Source organism: Notolepis coatsorum, assembly GCF_963971535.1.
Source record: "Notolepis coatsorum genome assembly, chromosome: 4".
In the NCBI taxonomy this organism is placed as follows: domain Eukaryota; kingdom Metazoa; phylum Chordata; class Actinopteri; order Aulopiformes; family Paralepididae; genus Notolepis; species Notolepis coatsorum.
Window position 1 is genome coordinate 120,750,381 of NC_140168.1, and position 18,953 is coordinate 120,769,333.

An 18,953-nucleotide genomic window follows, 5' to 3' on the forward strand; every position below is an offset into this window, starting at 1 on the left:
AAAGTTTTCATTCATTCATTCATTCATCCTCCTGACTGCGAGAGGCGACAACGTGCCAACGGGCGTCTAGCCTGCCGAAACCAAACAAAGAAGAATAAGATGAAGAAGAAGCCAACGCCGTCGGCGTGTAGTCTTTTACCAACAAACTTGCAGTTCCGCGTTCGGGTTCTGCGATCTGATTGGCCACTGGACTCGATCAGCTAAAGCTACTGCTAGCCAAAGCAAAACAAGCTGCTGTGCCGAGTAGCCTGTCCGGCAACAAAACGAATCAAGCAAAGGAAGAAAACCTACCATGGGTGAAATTACCACTCGTTGACTATGTGACGTAACTAACGTTATGTAGCTAAAGGCATACTTAAGTAGCCAACGTACTTTTCCACCATGAATTTGAGAGGACTGTTTCAAGATTTCAATCCCAGGTAACGTCAAGTTAGCTAGCGCGTTAGCTCTTTAGCTTGCTATCAGGCTTTCGTTGGCGATGTTAATCCAATGTTACTTGGAAACATCGCCAAAGTCCATTGTGTTTATAATATCGTATCGATATTACCACGGTAACGTTAGCTAACGAAGTGGCGAATAATAGACGAGGATATCTCTTTGTTTATGAATGTTCAACGGCTGACTAAACCTGTGTGGGCCTCGCTAACTGGCTAGTATTAAACACTAACGTAAAGTAACATTTTGGGGCTCGTTGGATAACTTAGCCGTCGTTTTCACTGAGACAGGTTTACCTCACTAGATGGTATATGTCATGTGTTTATTTTCATACCTCCTTGCAGATTTGACTCTTCTTTTTGCCCACCTCTCCATTCACAACAACATTTACATTTACATTTTTTACATACATACTTACATACAACAACCCTCCCATTTCTCCACAACCTCCTCTGTCCTGTAGCAAAATAGCCTTTTCTTGCTGTGACTACTCTATCACCACCTTTCTCGCCTATCACCCAGCACGCAACCACTCGTGCTCCTTCTTACAGTAATATACTATAGACATACGTGTTGCCAGTTTGTTACACTTTTTACCCAATGCACCCCATTTAACCCACAGCCCCCCCCCTGACTCTTTTTGATCACATCTATTGTCTCTCTTGATCCATCTCGTATGGGTTCGAGTCCCTGTGATCTAAGATCACTAAAGCCCTGTGATCTATGATCACTAAAGCTACAGCGTATGGGTTCGAGTCCCTGTGATGTAAAATCACTAAAGCCCTGTCATCTAAGATCACTAAAGCTACAGTGTATGGGTTCGAGGCCCTGTGATCTAAGATCACTAAAGCTACAGCGTATGGGTTCGAGTCCCTCAGTGTGATCTAAGATCACTAAAGCTACAGCGTATGGGTTCGAGTCCCTGTGACGTAAAATCACTAAAGCTACATCACTACACTATTGCACTATTTTGCTACTCTTTTATCATATTATGTGTGATGATCGAGCCATAAACAGGGAGGCCTGTTGGGATGTTGGATCCTAAATGTGAATAACTGTGATTTGGTCTTACAAGTTGGCCTGTTGGGATTTTGGATCCTAATGTGAAAAACTGTGATTTGGTCTTACAAGTTGGCCTGTTGGGATTTTGGATCCTAATGTGAAAAACTGTGATTTGGTCTTACAAGTTGGCCTGTTGGGATGTTGGATCCTAATGTGAATAACTGTGATTTGGTCTTACAAGTTGGCCTGTTGGGATGTTGGATCCTAATGTGAATAACTGTGATTTGGTCTTACAAGTTGGCCTGTTGGGATGTTGGATCCTAATGTGAAAAACTGTGATTGTATATGTCTGCTCATTTTACCCTTGCTATTATTTTACTTATATTTACTTTTATCTCTACGCCCCACTATCCGCTGGGTGCATACTCTGACCTTTATCATGTTTTGTAACAGATTACAGAAGCCTATTGGAACATGAGGTTCTGATATGATTTGATTAATATATATCCCACTTTATGCTTTGCTGCTTGTTTTACACTGATTTTATGTATTATTTCTTACTGATGTAAAGTACAGTTGGAACTGCAATCCCCTGTATGAAAAGTGCTATACAAATTATTATTATCATCTCTTTCACAGGAAGTTCCTTATTGGCTAGTGTCTCTCTTTTGATCCATCTCTCTTTTGACCCATCTCTCTCTCACAGGAAGTGGCTGATCCTGTTGGGAGTTTGTTTGAGTCTTTTTACTTCCCCCTCCCTCCATTACTGGACATTCTTGATCCACTTGGACCTGATGCTTTCCCCCACGTTACACTCTTTCTATAATTACTGACCCCCTCTCTGCAGTAAGTTCCTGATCTACTCGTGCCTGTTGCTGTTCTCTGTGCTGCTGTCCTTGAGGTTGGATCAAGTCATCCAGTGGAGCTACTGGGCCGTGTTCACTCCAATATGGCTCTGGAAGCTGCTTGTTATCATAGGGGCCTCCGTGGGCACTGGTGTCTGGACACACAACCCACAGTACAGGTACACACACACACACAACCCACAGTACAGGTACACACACTAGGGATGCCCCGATCACGTTTTTTGCCACCGATACCGATCACCGATCGTCGTGAGCCATATCGGCCGATACCGATCCGATACCGATCGTTTTTGATTAAAAAGAAATTAAAAATTAGTTTATATTAAAAAGTGTTTTTTTTTTTTTTTATAAAATATATATATTATATAATTAGACTTGTACTTGTATTATCTGCGAGACATCGCCACCACGCAACAAGCTCCACTGTCTGTGTGTACTCTAGTAGCCTCCAGCTACGGCCAGGATTCTCTGGAGCTGCACCTGGACCTATACTCGAGTAGCCTCGAGCAGCGCTACGGCCAGGATTCTCCGGCGCTGCACCTGGACCCTATTGGCATAACGTTACTTAACTGTGCTCAGCAAGCCCTCAGCTCGAATACGCATCGAATCAGTGTTATAAGACATTGATATCAGGAGCTATCTGTAGCTACTGCTAGCCGGATATATAACGTTAATACAACGCCTCAGTGAATTATTTAGTTCAATGGGACATTTCGTTTTGAACGGTGAACTAACTTGCGCTAACGTGAGCTAACAGGTAGCATACACGTCTCTACTAGACTTTGTGGAGCGTTTGTTGATGTCAGGAGCTATCGGTAGCTGGCCGACTAGATGTTATAAGACATTGATATAAGACATTGATATCAGGAGCTATCTGTAGCTACTGCTAGCCGGCTAGATGACGTTAAGACAACTATTTAGTTCAATCGGACATTTCGTTTTGAACGGTGAACTGACGTCAGCTAACGCAAGCTAACGGAGATATCAACATGGACCACTAGACTTCTGGGGCATTTGTTGATATCCGGAGCTATCAGTAGCTAGCCGGCTAAATACCGTTAGACAATGCCTACTAAAAGTGAATAGTTGACTGGGTAATTTTGTTTAAACAGTAACGATAGCTAGGTAGCTAACGTTAGCTCAGGTCGAATGCACTATCTAGACTCAGCAGAGGAGGTCCGCCTCCTCTGTGTTTACAAACTCTACACGGGTATGGGCGGGGCTAGGGAGGAGGAGCAGTTTGCAGGTCCTGTGCGTCTGAGACAAGCGAGTGAGATATCCACTTGATCAGTTTCCGCGATCGGCGAATATGACTAATTATCGGAATTCCCCGATCGCATATTTATACTGATTATCGGCCGATAACGATCGGTGGCCGATCGATCGGGGCATCCCTAACACACACACACACAACCCACAGTACAGGTACACACACACACAACCCACAGTACAGGTACACACACACACAACCCACAGTACAGGTACACACACACACAACCCACAGTACAGGTACACACACACACAACCCACAGTACAGGTACACACACACACACAACCCACAGTACAGGTACACACACACACACAACCCACAGTACAGGTACACACACACACACACACACACAGTACAGGTACACACACACACACAACCCACAGTACAGGTACACACACACACACACACACAACCCACAGTACAGGTACACACACACACACAACCCACAGTACAGGTACACACACACACACACACAACCCACAGTACAGGTACACACACACACAACCCACAGTACAGGTACACACACACACACACACAACCCACAGTACAGGTACACACACACACACACAACCCACAGTACAGGTACACACACACACAACCCACAGTACAGGTACACACACACACACAACCCACAGTACAGGTACACACACACACACAACCCACAGTACAGGTACACACACACACACAACCCACAGTACAGGTACACACACACACACAACCCACAGTACAGGTACACACACACACACAACCCACAGTACAGGTACACACACACACACAACCCACAGTACAGGTACACACACACACACAACCCACAGTACGTACACACACAACCTGCCGTACAGGTACACACACACAATGTGTGTAATGGAAATGCCAGTACCGATACTCGGATTTCGGTCCAATACCAGGCTAAAGGGATACCAAAAGTGTATTATCAGAGCATTTCCCCCGATACTAATCTGATACCAAGAACCATGTGTAACGTGGCAGAAATCAAAGCAATTGACTCATGGAAGCAGGTTAGATCTCTCTAATGGAGAAAATGGATTTTGATCTCATTAATCACCCTCCAACGGAGTCTATACTGTTCAGTAAAAGCAACAGAGCCTATGAGTACTCTGTATTGGACGTCATATGTCTGGAGCCTTGGATATACGTGCATGGTGGTGGTGAATAATTGTGTGTGTATTCTCCTGTAGGGCCGAAGGGGAGACCTGTGTGGAGTTCAAGGCCATGCTAATAGCCGTGGGCCTCCACGTCCTTCTGCTGATGTTCGAGGTGTTGGTGTGTGACCGCGTGGCACGGGGGAACTACTTCTGGCTGCTGGTCTTCATGCCCCTCTTCTTCGTGTCGCCCGTCTCCGTGGCCGCCTGCGTCTGGGGGTTCAGACACGACCGCTCTCTGGAGGTAAAGGAGTGGAATTATACACACTGCATCAGGTTCCATGTTGAGGTCATGTTAATGTATTCATACTAGAGATCTAATTATAGGATATATACTATACGTATACTAGACAACTTGATTTGGACATTTTATTTCAAGTGAACAATGAAAATGAGCTTTACATATTATGCTAATGACCCTAGCCATACCATAATACCAGTTAAACATTATGCTAATTGCAGTAGCCATATCATAACACCAGTTACACATTATGCTAATAGCAGTGCCCATAACACAACACCAGTTAAACATTATGCTAATCGCTGTAGCCATATCATAACACCAGTTACACATTATGCTAATAGCAGTGCCCATAACATAACACCAGTTACACATTATGCTAATAGCAGTGCCCATAACATAACACCAGTTACACATTATGCTAATAGCAGTGCCCATAACACAACACCAGTTAAACATTATGCTAATCGCTGTAGCCATATCATAACACCAGTTACACATTATGCTAATAGCAGTGCCCATAACATAACACCAGTTACACATTATGCTAATTGCAGTAGCCATATCATAACACCAGTTACACATTATGCTAATAGCAGTGCCCATAACACAACACCAGTTAAACATTATGCTAATCGCTGTAGCCATATCATAACACCAGTTAAACATTATGTTAACCCTTTCAGTGCCACGGACGACATATCTCGTTTTATCAGCCCCCCCGTTGAGTGCCCATGACGACAAATATTGTTTTATTAGCGATCTGAATTCATATTTCATCAACCGAGTCTCCCGTTGGTACACCAGCCCCTACAGGAGCTCAGAATGGAAAAAAGCACCCCCTATCGTCTATCCCTGTGTAACTGCAGGTCAGTCGCTTAGACTGACCTGGGATCTGTAGAGGCGGAGCCAGCTGGCTCCTTGTGCTGGCAAGAAGTCTGATCAACATGGAAGTCATCGCGGGACGGGAATCAGCCTGGAATATATATTCACAGCAGCCAATAATCAATCAATAAGCGTGATCGATATTTGGAATGGCGATCAGGAATTGGAATAATCTTTTTGGAGAACATCTGATCTGAGGTAAGGAATCTATTTTACCAGTCTTGGGATAATCAGAGTTGTATTCGCTGAGATCTCAGCGTTTGCCCCATGTGTGATGTGTCTGTGTGTGCGCGATCGCTGATGAGGAAATAAGAGAATCGATTTTTCAGCTCGCGTCTATAGCGTGCATACGTACACATATACTATCGATAATCTAGCGTTTATTTGAAAACTATTCATAAATAGGCCGAATGACAGTTTTTGTGTATTCTAGAATATTCCAGTAAATGTCTTATCATGGAATCTTTATATTTTCCTTGAAAACGAGGGCTTTTCAAAATGCTATAGAAAGAAAAAGAACCGATAAAAAAAACAATCCGCTTCGACAATGTTGACTGCAAACGAGTCATTGATAAGTGACTGGGCAGATTAGACACAGCCATCATTTAAAACATAGATTCGGCGTTTTTAACACTAACATTGAAGTGGATTCATTCAACGGGGTAAATCAAGGTTAACCAAGGGCTCTGAAAGTGTTAATAGTAGGGGTGCACCGATATATCGGTCGGGTATCGGTATCGGCCGATAAGTGCCTTGTTGACTGCTATCGGCCTATCGGCCGATAAGCTCAAATGTGCCGATAGCAGTCGCCGATAACTAACCATCCATTTGTGTAGCGTCAAAAGGCAAAAAAAAAAAAAAATCACTCGCGACCTACCTGCACAACGCCCGCCCCCCCCCACACACACACAAGCTACTGCATCAAAGTTACTATTTATGATTAACAAGGCATTCGTTTTGTGGCATTAACGTTATATAGTTAGTGTTACACGGACAATAACATCAGCATATTATTATTACCCATAGCAGCAAGGCATTACTCCGAGTCCGTTCATAGCCGGGAGGCAGAAGACTAACGTTACTGGTGAAAATGTGATTTACGTTGGAATACTCCTTTGCCAACTTGCTGTACTTTGCTTGCAGGTCTGCAGCCATTATTACTGGATTAAGAATAGCCCCAACTTTAGCCAACGTAACGTTATGGCTAAACCTTTAACATTAGTTAACCCTAGCTTTCGGTTAGCTGTTCAATGTTAATAACACAACCAAGCGAATCCATCAGAGCTCCCCATCAACACCGCTCTGTCGGGAGGATGGCATTTAAGAAAGTATCTGCTGTTAAAATGACACAAACATTCGTTTTGTGGCATTAACGTTATTATAGTTAGTTACACGTTCAATTACATCAGCATAGTATTTACCCGAAGATAGCAAGCAAGCCGTGCATAGCTCGGTTACATTCCGTTGCTCATTCCGTACCCAACTACACATTCTGCAATCTGTTAATAAAGTTTTCAACCAGACAAATGTATAGAAAGGCTTTGTTTTATTATAAAATTTGTTGCAGTAAAATCATTGTGTCTCGTTTGGCCATCCTGTGGAGCGCGCTGGTCGGCGGGCACTGCCGGGCAGCTAACGTATTAGCTTGTTGTGGTTCTAAGTTTGACTCGCATTCTCGTAAGCAGATCAATGGCGGCATGCCCCGAAGTAGAAAAATGAATAAACGCTTGGTGGTAAGCAGGAGGTGGGTGCTAGCGGTGTGGCGTAATTGGCCGAATCGACTGTCAATCAAAATGGTTCCATTGCATTGGTTGAAAGCTCTGGTTGAGAGAATAGTATCCCGCTGCAGGCCGCCAGAATGGTTCCATTGCATTGGTTGAAAGCTCTGGTTGAGAAAATAGTATCCCTCTGCAGGCCGCCAGACGATACTGGGAGAGGGATCAGTGATACCATAAACATATTTCTTGATGTTTCCTTTTTTAAGTAAGTAAAGAGGCCTACAAATACAAACACACATACAGTAGTTTCATTAAAAAAATTAAAAAAAAATAAAAAAATAAAAAAAATAAATTAAAAAAATTTAAAATACTTATTTTTTGCCACAATTATCGGTATCGGTATCGGTATCGGCCGATTGTGTTAGTTGAACAATCGGTATCGGTATCGGTGGCCAATTTTCATATCGGTGCACCCCTAGTTAATAGCAGTAGCCATACACAACACCAGTTAAACATTATGCTAATCACAGTAGCCATACCACACCAGTTAAACATTATGCTAATAGCAGTAGCCATACCACAACACCAGTTAAATATGACGCTAGTAGTAGCCATAACACAACACCAGTTAAATATGATGCTAGTAGCAGTAGCCATACCATAACACCAGTTAAATATGATGCTAGTAGCAATAACGCAACACCATAACACTCGGTTAAACTGAGAGGAAAACAAACAAGATGCCTATTTAGGGAAGAGAATAGGAGGATAATCATCAACATGGTTTACAATTTCGACACACTGTATTGAACGTCAGTTCTATAATTTATTTTTTTCTATTCTGTATTGAGATTGTTACATGCCTAATATATACATAGATGTATGTACACACGTCGACTCAGACACACCCATACAGTAGAGGCAAGGCGTACACACTGGTCGTATATCCTGTGTGTATTGCTACTAAGGCTATGTGTTGGCAAGAATGATAAAGGGGATATGTTGTGAAGGATCAGATTAAACCGAATATATATATTTATTTATATATATATATTTAAATAGTATTTGTATATCGTTTGATATCCCCTGTATATTCCTTGTACAATATGCACTGAATATCCCTTTAGTCTACTAAACAGCCCATAATAGTTTCATTCTACCATTGGACGAGAACCTGGCGCCAGCAGCCATACCCCTAGGTTCAAGTTCAATCGTGCCGACCAACATGTCGTGGCAAGCCCGGTTCCGCGTAGGAATACGTCTGGCGAAATACGAATGGTACTATTTGTTCACAGCGCATATATATATGGCGCAAGTAAAGTAGAACTTTCTTTTAGTCCATTAGTTCTTTACCCTCCAACCGAGTAACAGACGCGAAGCCTCACCCACGACGCACGTGTGGTGCAGTAAGGCCTACTTGGCCTCAGAATAGGCATTGAGATATCGTGTGGATTAATAGTTGAATTGTCATAGTTTGGCACTATACCGTCGAGTTGGACGTATTTCTATTAAGCTAATAATAGTCTATTATGTATGGTGCATCGTCGGTTAGAGTTATAAAGTGAGCAGCACCCCCATCGTTCCTGACGTTATCTGGAGTCTTAACCAGGCTGGGCAGACCACTAGTGGTGCTTGCATCCGAGGAGCTCCGGGCCAGGACGAGGAGACCTGTACATTGGATTACTTTACTCGGACGACGGCGAGCCTTCCACGGCTTGGATTATGCTTTGGGTGCTTTGATTATTCCATGGATAACGGCCAACACTGCTGAGTGTTGGAACTACCCCCCGGAGAGGAGTCAAGGTGAGACGGCGCTCTACACCAGGGAGGTCGCCTCACGTCTCTCCGTTGTGGACCGGCAGCTACCGTCCACCAGAGGGTCCAGCTGTATTCATCTGCGGACCGAGGTTCTGTGGGCACCGTGTTCAAGACTTTGAATTCTCCCAAGAAATCGTCGGCCAGATGGGATACCGCCAGCGGCTTCTCTAACCCCCCCCCTCCTACTGTCTTACAACCAGCGGGACCCCCCCCCCCCCCTTAGTGTATCCAGCTATAATCATTTAAGTACCATCGCTATAGTTCCCTAAAGAACCGGGTTGTATACTTACTCCCTGCGTAACCAGAGATTGGACATTCAATGTTGATTTACCTACGAATACTCATTTGCCATACAAGTGCATTTCAAATCATAAGTGTCAACAAGTGAACGTTGTATATACCTTTTGCTATATTAAATGTTCGATTTGTACATTTGTGTGGACTTCGTTTCATCAGGTGGGAAAGTGTTCATCATATCTATATCATGTACTGGATGGCCAGAAGTTAAAGTACAAGAGGTAGTGGTTTAATACCATACTTATCAATACAGTCAGGGAATTGTACCCCTCAGTTACAGGATACATTCAATATATTGTGATACTATAAACACTGCAATATAGTACGTATGGTCTTTCATTAAAGGCCTGGGAAAAGTACAGTGAAAAAATGATACTGGGCGAACAATATAATACTGTGCCCCCTCCCTCCGATAGTGTGTACATACAGTCCCTGTGTAGAATAGGGAACTGTAAGTACCACTCAGCCCTGAGGTGTATTACCGGCTACAGCTACAGCACTCCCCACTGTAGCCATACCAAACCATATACCATAACCAGTGAAGCCATACTTGGTACATTACCACCTTATATCTAATTTATGCTGCTCGCACACCTGTGCTGCATCATTGTCACATGCAAGTAACGTTACTAACGTTAAGAAAACACACAGACCTATGCTTGTTCGCTTAAATATCACTTCCTTTTCCTCACTCAATATAACACACGCATATCACTTCCTCTTCCTCACTCAATATAACACACACAGACAGTGGGCTATGGCTGGGTATGTTGTTGTGTATCTTTTGTTTTAGGTACTTTGCAATATCGTTTTCAAATAAAACAGGATTATAATTGTTAGAAATGTCCTCACAACCTTTCTGTCTCTTCTCCCTTTTGTCAGCTGGAGGTTCTGTGTTCTGTCAACATCCTTCAGTTCATCTTCATCGCTCTGAGGTTGGACAGGATCATCAACTGGCCATGGCTGGTGAGTCACACACACCACAGTGACCACACACACACACACACACACACACACACCAGGTAAAAAAATTTATCATTAGTTGGCCGTGGCTTATGCACAATTTTCACTCAACAGTGATGACCAGCGATTTTGGTTCTTGGTGGATTCAGTTCTGCGATGCGCACATCAAGTGAATTATATCCTTATTTGTGTGTCACCCGGGTGGGAGAAAATATAATATAATATATTGTGAATCACGCCAGAAGCACGTCATAGCAACAGCTCTCTGATTGGCTGTTGCTGCTTCTAAGGCTGAGCCCGAACCCTGTTTTTAGGGTTCGAACGTTCGCCAGGGTTTATCGAACGAACGTTCGAACGTTCGTTTTTTGTAACTTTTTTAATACATTTTTTTTTTTATTACATTTTTTTTTTTATATATATATATTTTTTTGTATTATAGATCCTACGGGGGGCGGCATTGCATAATCTATTGGTGAAAAAACATGTTTACAGTGGTGGCTGTTCATGTAATTAAACAAAGCACTCAGAAGAAAATAAACAAGCTACTGAGTACTGCATGCATCAAAGTTCCTACTTATGATAAACAATAGCCCTTGCACACCGCAGTCACGTAAGGGGCTTAAAGGCATTCGTTTTGTGGCATTAACGTTATATAGTTAGTGTTACACGTTCAATAACAGGTATTCACTCTTGGTCGACGGGAAGGAGAGAGGCGCGCGCCTCGGCTCCTTCCACCGTCTACACCTCGGGACGGCAGAGAGACAGAGAGACACCGGCGCGGGGGTCCCGCCGGGCTCCCAACACGCCTGCCGCCTCGGCCAGAGTTGTTTCCAACGCAACCACCTCCCGCCATGAAGCTCGCGCTCCGTGGCCGAAAAAGGCTGGTATTCATTAATGATCCTTCCGCAGGTTCACCTATGGAAACCTTGTTACGACTTTTACTTCCTCGGCGGGGAGCTAACGCTACGTTGCTTCTCGCAAGCAGGCGGCATTGCCGGAAGTACAAAAATAATAAACGCTTGCCGATTGGTGGTAACAGCAGAGGCGGGTGCAAGCGGTGTGACGTAATTGGCAGAATCGCCTGTCATTCAATCAAAATTGTTCTATTGCATTGGTTGAGACTAGAGCTCTGGTTGAGTATCCAGCAACAGCCCGGCAGAGACCATACTGGTTGAGCCGAGCGACTCGGGGGACGCGCCGCTTCACATCGCCTCACCGTCGTTGCGCCTGCTTTATTTTTTTTCACCGAACGTTCGAACCCATTAATTAAAGTCTGAATGTCAGCTTAACGAACGAACGTTCGAACGTTCGGGCTCAGCCTTAGCTGCTTCACTGCGGTCACTCTCTGGGCCTCGTCGCTGTAATTCCATAAGCATCAAAAGGAATCTTTTTCCAATCAGTCCATTTGTCGCTGTTGCTGAAAACGTGTTTTCAGTCGGTGCATAATGAAACATCGGATACATAAAACCCGTATTTGCTGTTTTCATTGCTCTCGCAATGTTTATAATCCGCCCACGTTAAGTTGCACTTTTGGTTTTGGCGAAGTTGTAATGAGTCCTACCTCCTTTGATTGACAGGCAGTTAGCTTGTTAGCTTTCAAGGAGCATCCTATAGACCAGGGGTGGGCAATTATTTTTCCCGGGGGGCCGAATGAGCAACTGAAAATATGTTGGGGGGCCGGGCCAAAATTCCAAACTCAATTATGCATAATATACATTTTATTTCTATATAAAAAGCAGTAAATGGCATTGTTTTGACCCCTGGTAAGAGTGTATGTTATTATTTGGCAATTAAAAGGTGAGGTTAGCTTTCAAAAATATCATTTATTCAAATAGAATTTATTTCCAAAATGATGAACAAAATGTGAAACATTAATAACAAAGGGCATTTTGAGTTTCATATACTATTGAAACAAGGATTTTCTTAGCTTTCTAAAGACATCACATCATCTTATAGCAAAAATAAACAAGACATGTCACTGAACTGTGTAAAGAAAAGTGTCCCAGTTTTGTAGCCTTTTTTACTTTACATGCCTATATTAAACATTTAATGTTTTCAGAACTGTGCAAAAAAAAGAAAAAAAAAGATCAAGTGTCCCATTTCACTTGTTATATTTCCACATTTTAGTGTTCTTCAGTTCTTTTTTTTCATTCAGTGTGAGAAATCCAGTCTCTGTTGAGCTTTAACAAGTCCATCAAAGTCAGGTTGCATGTCTGAGGTGGATATGCGAAGCACAGCTGCCAGATGTTCATCAGTGAGAGAGGATCTGTACCTGGACTTGGTAAACGTCATGACTGAGAATGTCTGTTCACATACTGTATGTAGGTGGATCCAAAGAGAACCAACATCTTCTGAGCATGTCTCCTAAGCGTATACTGTGCGTGTGAACGTTGACACGAAAAAAAAAAAGTAAAAAAAAAAAAAAAATTAATAAATTTTTTTTTTTTTTTTTTTTTTTTTTTTTTTTATTATCATGTAATCTTTCGCGAGCCGGTCAGAATCATCCCGCGGGCCGGATCCGGCCCGCGGGCCGTACAATGCCCAGGTTTGCTATAGACCAATGTTAGATAATCGGGTTCTCAGCCAGTAATCTCTCTGTTTCCCGTGATGTCTGCGTTGTGTTTATCTCTTACTCATCATACTGACTGATACTCTCTCTACCCCGTTACTGCATCTGACTCAGAAGAAAACGACACACTGGAAATGTAATACCTTTCCTTGATGTTGATGTTTATTTTCATAAACATAGCTTCTGTACTAGTAGGAAAACAGTTCTGAAAAGTCTTTGAAGGTCTTTTGAATTCCTTAAATCTACCGGTCTCTCCTGCTATCAGTTCGAAGATGGTTGAGGCCTAGTGGTTAGCCAAAAGCCTTCCCTGTTAGCCGAGGCTAGCGATCTCGTGGTATTCCCCTTTCCCGGCTATCGGAGGGTGAAAGGGGATCTCTGCTGTCTCTCTCTCAACGTCTCTACGTGTCAGCCTCACATCCTAGTCTGACTCAACCCGGAAGAACCCCCAGCTATGGAGTGTATTTCCCTACCAACGGCTGTTATCCATAGCAACGGCTCTCTCTCTTAACTGTTACTATAGCAACAGTGTTGACACCTCTGACCCAAATCTCCACTACCAGCGGCCTGCTCCTCGATGTTGACCGTGGCTCTATCTCTTGCACACCCTGCCTGTCTCTGTCTGGTGAGTCTAACCCACACTACATGGAAGCTGTCTCGGTGTTAATCATAAAGCCTGAGTGTCAGAGTAGATGTATGCTGTCATCTACAGATATTTACATTATATACACATATGAAAAACAAGTCGGATCTCACACCAATCAATATGAACAAGTAAAAAATGGTAAATGGTGCATTTATATAGCGCTTTTATCCAAATCGCTTTACAATTTTGTTCCTCATTCACTCACCGGCGGCAACCATGCAAGGTGCCAACCTGCTCATCGGGAGCAATTAGGGGTGAAATGTCTCACTCAAGGACACTTTGACACGCTGCCCAGGAGAAGCAGGAATCGAACCGGGAACCTTCTAATTACCAGACGACTGCTCTTCCTCCTGAATCCACAGTTGCTGTTGTCTGTCTCCATCGTCACTGTAGGGTTGTTCCATATGATGAAATATATCGTGGGATGAGAGAAAAATGCTCAGTATTTGACTTCATCCCCGCCTACGCGTACGTGTGCTGGAATAACGAACGCCGTGTGTCTGCAGGTGGTGTGTGTCCCTCTGTGGATCCTCATGTCCTTCCTGTGCCTCGTCGTCCTCTACTACATCATCTGGTCCGTCCTCTTCCTCCGCTCCATCGACATCATCGCAGAGCAACGCCGCACTCACATCACCATGGCGATCAGCTGGATGACCATCGTCGTGCCCCTCCTGACCTTCGAGGTGAATCCAAACTTCCGTTTGTTTTATTTCTAGCGAATAATTTTGTCAATGAAATGATTTTTTCAGTGAAAAGGGAAACACTCAAACTGTGTTTTATAACCTGTCGATTAGGTTAACTGTCTGTAGTGTGGTAGTGAAAGGGTTATTGAAACAATATATGATTCTCAGTTTAATTTGTTACTTCATAAAGTGATGTTGCAGGGGGTGGGGGTATTAAGGCAGAATATAAAATGTAACTCTCCACTGTTATGTACCCAGTGATATAATGATTTTCCAACATTTTACCTACTCTACAACAGTATTCTGGAATTCTGCACAGAATTGCGTTTTATTTTGAAAGTAGTCACCTATGGTTACAGCCAGCCATATCGGAAACATTCTGTGCACAGCCTCTATCATCAATTTGTGGGTCCTTTGATGTGGCTGTGGTTGGTCTCCAGGGTTCGCACAAGGTCCTTGAAGTGATTAAAGTGCTTGATTTTTTACCAAAAAAAAGTCGAGGCCTGGAATTCCTTGAAAGCAGCACATTTTTAACAAGGTGCTTAAAAAGTCCTCGGAATTCAAATCGACTATACGCATTGAAAGTTTTGTTCATCCATGATAAAAATGTTCTGAAACAAGCAATTGAATTTTTATCTAAAGTTTAACTGTCGCAAATTGGTTTTTAGCCATAAATATTGGATCAGAAAAAAAAAATTAAAAGTGAATTGGATCCTTCTTATGCCCTTTTTTAAATGAAAAATTGTGCTTGGAAAAGTACTTGAAAGTCCTTGAATTTTATTTTGCAATGTCTGGGAACCCTGGGTCTCACTCTCCTTCTCTCCACACATCTCTCCTCCCTCTTTCCACACCCTCTCTCCTCTCTCTCCCTCCCTCTGCAGATTCTTCTGGTGCACAAACTGGACGGCCACAACAGCCTGAGCTATGTGTGCGTCTTCGTACCCCTGTGGCTGTCCCTGCTCACGCTCATGGCCACCACCTTCGGTCAGAAGGGCGGGAACCACTGTAAGTCTCCTTGCCGCCGAACAGGTGCATCACCTGTCGGTTATTGCATTAGCGAACATTGCAACAAGGAAACTATAGCCAGTTCTATTGAAGCCTGTATTCAAATAAAAAAATATACAAGCTATCTGAGGAAATATACCTCAACCAATATATCAAACGTTAGCTTGTTAACAAGGCAACAAATTGCAGATGATTCTGACGTCTGAGGTGAATGTCCTAAATGAGGCGATGGCTGGTCCCATTCAACTCAATGTCAGACAAACTGAAGGTTTCCACACTCTGCACCAATGTGCGGTCACACGCTACACAAGGTGACGTGATGACCCTTCCTTCTTTTTATACTTCCCTTGCATTGCAACTAGGGATGTCCCGAGCCGATCACGAGATTTTCCGAAGATCGGGATTGGCAAAAATAAATACAAAATAATCTGGATTATTATTATTATTTTTTTTTTTTATTCAACAAACATGACCATGTTCACGTCTTAAACTCATACTGAGGCCTTAGTTTTGGTTTTAAATTGCGTATCATCATTTATTTATTGTCACACAGAGCAGAAGAATTTTGCCAAAACAAACGCATTTATGTCAAGGATTGCAATGCCTCGCTTGAATGAAGTTAACTTTTCACCTGGATAACGTCAACATTCAGGGTGAATGTAATGTGAGAAATTGGGATGGGATTTTTTTAATTTTTTTTTATATATTTAAAAATATATATATATATTTGATCGGATTGGGAAAGATCGGTATCGGTAGATACTCAAAATCACATGATCGGGATCGGATCGGGAGCGAAAAAATGTGATCGGGACATCCCTAATTGCAACAGGAAATTACCATGGGTTTGTTATTCAGAATGTTTATGTTGTCGAACTGAATTTGTCCACAGGAACAATGAACCCTACGTAGAGAGTTGGACGACGTTCCACTGTCAAACATCTCTGCCCAAACAGGAAGTAAACTAACCGGTGCTACCTTTTATTTGTATAACTTTTAGGGGTGGGAATCACCAGTTTCATCACGATACGATACGATATCGATTCTTTGGACAACGATACGATATTTGCCGATATCACAAAGTCTGCCACGAATCGATTCGATTCAGGTGCCTGCGATCGATATGAGGCGATATTATGTGCCCATTTAACACAATCAGTCACATTTAGATAAACTAAAAAAAGGCTACGGAAATATCAATTGACGTTTTTATTTTTGAGCTCTTCCAGACATTTAAATGAAGAACAATCTATTGTTTTTAATACAAATAGACCTCCTGTTCACTGTAAAGTGCCATGTTTTTATATATTGCGCTTTAAACTTTATGTTGGATGTTTTGGAACTCACAACATGCAAGCTAAAACCCCTTCCTCTCCCAAATTGTTCCTACAATTGTTTTATGTTGCATGATGATCATATTATGTATTCATGTTTAAATATCAACATTATCTGTCCATCCTCAGTAACACGCACACACACACACACACACACAGAATGCCCCTCCCCCAGTCCCCCACAGAAAGGTAGAATGCCCCCACCCCCCTCCTTCCCAAGTCCCCTCTCCCCTCTCCTGTTCTCTCTCACGTTAGCTGCTTAGCTTAAGCAGCCAACATAACGTTAATTTAGATCTGCCCACGCAACGTGGGCATAAAGGAATGGCGACGATGCAAATCATGTTAGATGCATTTGACCCATTCCGGGGAAAAAACTGCACAGACTTATATCGGGACGCAAAATACTTAGACGCTGCTCTGCTGTAATGTCTACACAGAGTTTCACACTACTGGGCGCCGGCGGATATGACTCGCGGGATTTTCAAAATAAGAGTATCGCAATATGAATCGATATTTTTACGTTTCATCGATCCTATTTTATTATTGATAATAGATTGATATATCGATCTGGATCGATGTATCGTCCCACCCCTAATAACTTTCCCTTAACCGTTTCTGCGCCAAGAACGAGTTTACTCGTTTTTATGATCGTTATTTCCTTTATTCGCTATTGCCATTCATAATTCATCCAGCAAGGCTCCGGGAGACTCTGGACTCTGTCTGATATTGCAACGGCTCAATACCGCCGCCTGGTGGATTTCGGGCGATGTTGCACTCACTCTAAACCGGATGGTGCGTTCTGTGCATCGGTGAAAATGTTCCGGGCAGAGCTCTCTTGTTATGTGGATCCAGACAAACACTCGAGTGCAGTGGATCGCTTTCGAGACGCAAGAATCAATATGCTTTCGGCGTTTATTGCGTCGTACAAACGGAAAACGGATCTAGCAGATGGAAATCAAATAATTGGAATATTCTTTCTCCAGACTCATTGGCCACAGGTAAGAGGAATCTAACGTTAATTCCAGCTCGATTGTCTATTTATTTCATTGCAATCCATCTGATCAACGTATGATGTCGTACTAAAGAAAGCCGTTACTGACAATCAAGGAATCATAAACGCCCCCCCCCCCCCCTTCCTTCACGCATGATGGAGCATAATGTATACCGACCATATGCATTTAAATTTTTTAATATAGCGTGTATAGGAACGAAACGCATCGATTATGTATAATATGCATCGGGGCCTATAACTCGCGTTCTAGGAATGACTGCAGACCACTCTAAAAACATACTTATATTTACGACGGTATTAACACGACAATGTATGAATGGAAAAATATAACGTTCCCACATCCGGAACGATAGATACCCGATGTTGAATGGGCCATAGTCATGTCGATATAGCTATAATATTTAAAAAGTTATAGCCCTGCAAAGAAGGTGAGCGACTCCATAGGCTTACAGCGCTGGCAGTGAGAGGTATAAGATGGTCAAACTGCGTGGCAGACATTGTGTTAACATATTGAATAAATTATATTATATTATTATTCCCATCTTTTTCTCTTTTTATAAATAAAATTTGTTTAAAAAAAGGTTAAATAATGAAATTTCACCACAAAGTTAAATAGTTTTATTTCACAGCGTCTGTGCAGCCTTGCTTATTCACTGTCCATGGAAACAACAATGAACGCAGCCATAAATATATGGTTTCCTTATGAAAGACATATAACTAGTCTGTTAACCTTTCTGATAACTACACAACTCATAAATGTTCAGACAAGCTTAATTTTGTTATTAGTGATGCTCTGAATGCATATGCACCCAATTCAAACTAATTTGGTCGCGAATGTCCCGATTTGCCCTCTTGGGCAGAGGTGTTTCGGAGGCTATGATGTACAGGCGTAGAGTCTGAGGTGTTTTAGAGGCTGATGTACAGGCGCAGAGTCAGAGGTGTTTCAGAGGCTGTGATGTACAGGCGTAGAGTCTGAGGTGTTTTAGAGGCTGTGATGTACAGGCGTAGAGACAGAGGTGTTTCGGAGGCTATGATGTACAGGCGCAGAG

The 18,953-nt window shown here is 42.7% G+C and overlaps 1 protein-coding gene across 1 annotated transcript in view; it reads left to right on the forward strand.

The window, feature by feature from the left end:
* The first annotated feature begins 220 nt into the window (after positions 1–220).
* Positions 221–18,953, forward strand: part of tmem185 (transmembrane protein 185) — a 29,284-nt gene continuing 10,551 nt past the window's right edge. Inside the window, exons 1-6 of the mRNA XM_084313261.1 lie at positions 221–419; positions 2,285–2,461; positions 4,773–4,980; positions 10,578–10,661; positions 14,377–14,553; positions 15,435–15,558. Coding sequence (XP_084169387.1) covers positions 382–419; positions 2,285–2,461; positions 4,773–4,980; positions 10,578–10,661; positions 14,377–14,553; positions 15,435–15,558 — 808 coding nt within the window. The 5' untranslated portion in view covers positions 221–381. The remainder of the gene's footprint in view (positions 420–2,284; positions 2,462–4,772; positions 4,981–10,577; positions 10,662–14,376; positions 14,554–15,434; positions 15,559–18,953) is intronic.